Source organism: Sycon ciliatum, chromosome 7 (assembly GCF_964019385.1).
Source record: "Sycon ciliatum chromosome 7, ocSycCili1.1, whole genome shotgun sequence".
Classification (NCBI taxonomy): domain Eukaryota; kingdom Metazoa; phylum Porifera; class Calcarea; order Leucosolenida; family Sycettidae; genus Sycon; species Sycon ciliatum.
In genome coordinates, this window is record NC_088649.1 from 30,471,746 (window position 1) to 30,477,972 (window position 6,227).

General features: G+C 46.4%; 1 protein-coding gene across 1 annotated transcript in view; it reads right to left on the reverse strand.

The window, feature by feature from the left end:
• LOC135821309 (gamma-tubulin complex component 5-like) overlaps window positions 1–5,934 on the reverse strand; it is a 43,111-nt gene extending 37,177 nt beyond the window's left edge. The window contains exons 1-4 of the mRNA XM_065334366.1: window positions 5,572–5,934; window positions 3,205–3,257; window positions 2,989–3,042; window positions 514–619 (exon numbers count right to left, since the gene is read on the reverse strand). Coding sequence (XP_065190438.1) covers window positions 514–619; window positions 2,989–3,042; window positions 3,205–3,257; window positions 5,572–5,652 — 294 coding nt within the window. The 5' untranslated portion in view covers window positions 5,653–5,934. The remainder of the gene's footprint in view (window positions 1–513; window positions 620–2,988; window positions 3,043–3,204; window positions 3,258–5,571) is intronic.
• Window positions 5,935–6,227: the final 293 nt, after the last annotated feature.

Sequence of the window (6,227 nt, forward strand, 5' to 3'; positions counted from 1 at the left end):
GGTTACCGATTGTTTTTACAAAACGAAAATTTTTAGTATTTTTCAGCCCCCACCCACCCACCCACCTTTTCTGCAGGTAAAACGAATTCCAATAAAATATTGATGTCAATTTTCGACACCCAGAAGTAACTGGGCATTCTCCATCAGCATTCAATAATTATTTTCAAAACGAAACTCCATCAAACCCACCCACCCACAAACGAAAACATTTCGTTTTGAAAATATGATTGGTAACCTTGGACGGTCCATAATTATCGATCTTTTACACGAAGAGAAAAAGTCTCGTTTATGGGTGGGTGGGTCAAGGGGAGTTTCGTTTTGAAAAATATCGATATGTGAGACATCAAGGCATTCTTGCTGTCAAGTCAATCTATTTTTCGTTCAGGGGGGTGGGTGGGGGTCCTAACTAAACTTTTTTGTTTCGTGAAAATTATCGATAATGCCAGATAGCCCCTATTAAACTGGTCGGCAATGACAATTATGAGTGCATGAAACAAGTTTCACCATGCCCACCTTGGCTGAATTACTCCTCAGATCCCGCCGGAGAAACTCGTCGACAAGCTGCCGCAGTTTGTCACTCTTCTCCTGCTGGACGTGAACCTTGAACTTTGTGCACAGTCTGAGCAGGAGAAAAGCAGATAAAAGTAAGAGAGATGAGCAAAGTACCGTAAAGTCGTGCATAAAAGCCACAGCATTTATGACTTTTTGGGGAAAGTTTGCAGGCTAAGGGCATGTTTGATTGGTGAATCCGGATTCAGATCAGAGTCACTGGAGCAGTCAGAACACCAGTTACCAATCAAACAGAACGGCGAATATTTTTGCCGGGAATATTGTGGAACTCATGATAGCTCATCGTGCCGCAAACTTCAAAATTTCCACAGAGTTCAAAGATTTTTACGTTGCTCAAGATGCGAAGGCAAACCAAACTTGAAAGGCAACTACAACCTGAGCAGAAGCTTCGAAGACAGCCAAAAAAATCCATCATGGACGTGGGGACCGCCGTGTAATGTGCAAAATCACACGTAGACCTCCATGTACATCACCACGTCCTTTCGTAATCACTGACATGCCAAAATCCATTCAAATCAAAACAAAAAAACGAAACCCATTGCGTAGTTCTGTCAGGTTTTCAGTGGGCTTTGCAACATGCTCTGGCTGCTCCAGCCTTGGGGGTCGGAGTGGTCAGAACATGTTCTGAACACTCCAAAACCAGAGCAGACCAGTGCAGACCAATCAAACGCCCCTGTTCTAAATGATCCTGTTCCGGATCCGACCAATCAAACGCGTCCTTACATATGAGACAGGCTTCCATACAAGACACGTATGTCTATGTACAGTCAACTTCGCTAATAACGACTGCGGATATAACGACAATTCGCGAATAACGACAGAATGTCCATGCCCAGAGCAAAGTTCCATCCAACTGTAATACAGTCGAACCTCGCTTAACCGCACACATCTGTTTTCCACAAAAATATCCGGATAGGCGAGGGAACCGGATAACCGAACACCGTTTATGTTGGATGCATCACGTATGCTGCAAATATGTAACCAGCTATTTTCTTCCGGATGGCAAGGGATCCGGATAAAAGAGGACCGGATAAGCGAGGTCTGACTGTACATAATGAGACTTCGGGTATAAGGACACTTCGCGAATAAGGACACATAACTGATGCCGTGCCGAGTGTCGTTATACGCACAGTTGACTGTATATCAACACTAAAACCGGGCTTATGTGCCGACAGTTCATCTCGAAAAATCAGGCTTGTATTCAAAACAGGCTTCTAAAGGAGACCGGTTTTTATGCAAGACACTACAGTATGCGCAGGAGCAAAGCATGCATTGCAGGCTGTTTGCAGCACACTGCCGCAGGCCGAGCAATCGCACTGCTACTACACGTACGACAGTAGCATCATGAACTACAGTTAGTGACTACACCCAATTTCCAAAACTTGCTCCGATCGCTTCGATTTTGGTCTCAGTCGATTTTCCCAGGCGTAGTACATAGGAAATCTGTAAGTATTATTCAAATCGGCCCAGCCATTCTTGAGTTATAGTGATTTGAAGTGCGCCAAGTTGGACTTTTGCTGGAAACAGAAATGAATGGGAGTGATGGGAGAATCGAGAACAACCGCATAGTCCGTGCATGCAGTACAGTGTACAGTGCACACGCCTCGCCACTCGAACTGCGCGTACGAAATTGCATACTTTGGTATGCTGGCGCAGAACAAATTCGCTCGTAGAGGAAGACGAAAGCGCACCGCCTTGTAATTTCACATGGCCAGTAGTTTTTCGACGCTGAAGACGATGGTATAGTCTGCGACGCTGCGACCCGACCAGAACAACCCGAAATTCATACCCTGAAAAAGCGCTGAGCGCAGAGCTCCTAAATTTTGTCGTATGGAAACGGGACTTCGGGTCTCAAGGGCACGAACATCTCCTCTCTCAGATAAAGCAATTCACTCGATGCGATATTCTACAATTCGACCTGGCCACGCCGAAATGCACTGCCATGTCGGATTCTCCCATCGGAAGTATAGAAACTTGTTTTCAAAAAATCAAGTGTCTGGGTGCGAGGGAGTTAAGTCACTACTACAGTACAGTACAGTGTGTCACACTCACCATCAAACTGCACTGAACTACCATCATTATTCGTATATTTATACTTCATATACTTCAAGTATTACAAAATGATTGAGAGGCTTTGAACCGTTTTTATCAAAATCTAAATATTTGCCGGGTTGGAAGGTGGGAACTTACAAAAAAAAAAAAAAAAAAAAAAAAAAAAAAAAACTACCATCCACACCACCAGCACCAGCACCACAAATAAAAGGACCGTCAGCAAAGTACCACCATCACCACCACCAGCACCACCACCAGCACCATCACTACCACAACCAGCACCACTAGCACACCCCCCGCCACACACACACACGCACACACACACACACACTCTCCGAACAGGAGAGACACTGCCAAAGAACATACCCGTCGACACTCCTCTCTACGCTGTTCCGAGATGCATCCAGGAAGCGATGGTACCTGCAGCATTCGAAAGACCAACACACACACACACACACACATACACAGAGAGCCATATTCCAGCCCTCAAGCTTCCATCGAATTGTCAGGATTCAGCAAGGAGCTCACAGAGTCCCTTATCGAGTCCATGAAAACTGAACAGGTAAGAGTAAAGATACTTACACTATACTGGAGACGACGTATTGTAGGGCAGTCGAAAAGTTAACATCACCATCCTGTAATGCAAACAAACACACACACACAAACACACACACACACACACACACACACACACACCATGTACTGTCCCCCGTGAATTCCGCGGCAGAATATCAGAAATTCCGTGCAGAATTCTGCGGCTGAAAACGGTAAATTCTGCGCTAATTCTGCAAATCCTTCTATATTCTGCGGCAATTCTGCAAGGAAAATGAGCGTAAAAACTTAAATAATGTACCCCCACCTGTCCCTCCAGGAAATCGCGATTCCACGGATGCAACAAATTTCGCGGTTTTGGCCCAAACCCGCGATTTCGAGCAAAATCCGCGATTTCCCGTGTTTTGTTGTTTTCTGCACTATATCTCACATCATTATGCACTTTTCACAGTGCTTTCCATGATCCTGTAGTGTAGGTTATTTGCACAGCACGACTCGTACTACTCCCGAGTAGATATGCTGCGCAAATAACGATTCTAACAATGCAACAAGTTTCGTGATTTGGCCCAAATCCGCAATTTTCTGCAAATACATGTAATTCCGCTGGCATGCCGGCAAGTTCCGCATCTTTCCGCACTTTTCGCCGCATTTTTTGTTGTTTTCTGCCGCAATTTCTTGCGCAAGTTTTCGACACATTTTTCCGCAAATTCCCGCAGGGACAGCCCCACGAACATTCGCAAAACGCCACGTGTCGGTGCGTAAGTGATCTGAAAGTACACCGAGCTACTCGGTATAAATGGTGACGGCGCCGGCAGTAGACCAGTTTGTGTAATAGCAAGAGTACATAACCCCCCAGAGTGTGCAACTCCCACATACCCTGCTGTCCCGACAGAATTTCAAGTTGACGTCATTATTTATGACGCAATGCTCCTTGCACCAGTGATTTACAACATGTGTACGGACGGGTGTCAACGCATCACACGTTTTTCTTTGCAATAATTTGTACAGGATCGATCGGCTTCGGTCAACCACAGGTTCCGGATTCGTCTGATAATCCGTGTACAGTGCGCATTGCATCATCAAAATGATGTCAACTTGAAATTCTGTCGGGACAGCACCCATAGTGGAGTTGCACACTCTGGGGGGGGGGGGGGGGGGGGGGGGGGGTATGTACTCTTGGTACAGTCGTCCCTCTCTAATCCGGCACTTGTTTATCCGGAACCCTTCCCAACCGGCGCACTTTCTGACGAAACCGATTTTTTTCGTTCAATTCCTACATCTTAATCCGGCACTTGAATTCCGCCTCCGGCAGTGACTTTTTGAAACGAAACGCTCAAACTGCACGTAGTTTGATTTCATAATCCGGCAGTCGTAAATCACGTACCGTACAGGTGCACTCCTTGCCAGGCCAGGCTAGGCCAGTCTGGTCAGTGCCGCGCGCGCGCGGGGCCACTTCAGAGTTCAGTTCAGTTGACAACTGTACTCGACCTCGCACGGGAGAGTTCAGTACGGTTGGTTGTTAGGACTTTTCCGAACCCTAACTCAATTTATACAAAGAGAAAGACCAAGGAACTACAAGTTACGCTATACTGTCCACTAACACCATCAGTTACTAAACAATCAGCTCATGCGATAACATTGCACGACACTGACCAACGGTACTGACGTTCTACAACTAACTACAACGTTCGACCTGCATGATGTCGACTGCTTGCGTGGCCTTCTCAAGAGGGTCAATGTTGTCCAGGAGACAACGGCTAAGCAGTCAACCATACTTTTTTATTTTAGCAAGGAGTAGTGTCCTGCCAATTTTCAGGTGTGTGTCCTGCCAATTTTCAGGTGTGTGTGCGTGTGCGTGCAAGAGTACATGTGAACATGTTCTCTGTTTTACTTTATCACTTTATCACTGTGTGTATTCCTGGAGAACAGTTGAGAATATAAAGCCGTGCACCAAATACTTGGGTCGACACGGAAAAAACCCGCGTTTTGACATATGATACATGCATGCAATTGGGTAGGGCCGGGTCAGAGGGCAGGATTTCTTAATCCAGCACCCTCGTTAATCCAGCAGAAAACGCCGTAGCAAAAGGTGCCGGATTAGAGAGGGACGACTGTACATGTACTAGAGTTCAGTGGAATGTATTTTTCTTCGTGCATTGGTTTCAATAACCACAGTAAAACCTGGTGTAAGCGACCTCTGTGTTTAGCGACCACCTGCTCTTAACGACCGTTTTCCCCATGCATCGACAGTTCTACACAGACACTGTGGGACCTGGTTCTAAAGACCACCTGGCTTTAACGACCGCTTTTGCTTGCACCGTGGGGCGGTCGCTTAAACCAGGTTCTACTGTACAAGCACTGCAATAACTGTACATGTACATTACTGCCCAAACATACGTCAAGACCAGTAACGCGGGAGACAAGCTGCTCCGCCAGTCGCTCCTGCCTTCTCTGATGCTTCGTGGCTTGTCGGGACATCTCCCAGGATCGAGTGGGTGTAGTTCGAAAAGCAATAATACCGTCACAACAGTCGAATTCACAACACAACGTGAGGAAGGTTATTTTCACAAATCATGCATCCCACACTCAGCCGTGGATTAGATCTGCTGCTAGCTGCAAGCAACGTCCTGCCAGCCTAGACCAGTGGCCATGGACTTGTGTGCTAAACAAGGACGCAGAAAACAGCCCGAACTACAACTAACTTCGCAAGTCACGACAATAATGATTTCAAACTCACTGAGGCTTTTTTGAAGCTTTTTCTCAATCGACGCTGCTTTCGTCTTTTTCGAGCTTCACGTCCTCCGAGATATATTTCGCGCCTTTTGTGCAAATGTTGACACTTTCCCCATTTATTTTTCAATCTTTTGACAGGGCGAGTAGTAAAAAAAGCAATGAATTCGCGGGTTCTCGGCGTCTGGAACCAAACACCGGTGCGAATTAGGACAGTCTTCGTTGCGTTGCATGCCAGGGCCTAGCTAGCCTAGCTAGCGCTGTACTGTAGGGATCTAGGGAGTGCATGCATGCAGTGGTTTGGAAACGCAAAACTGGAGGTG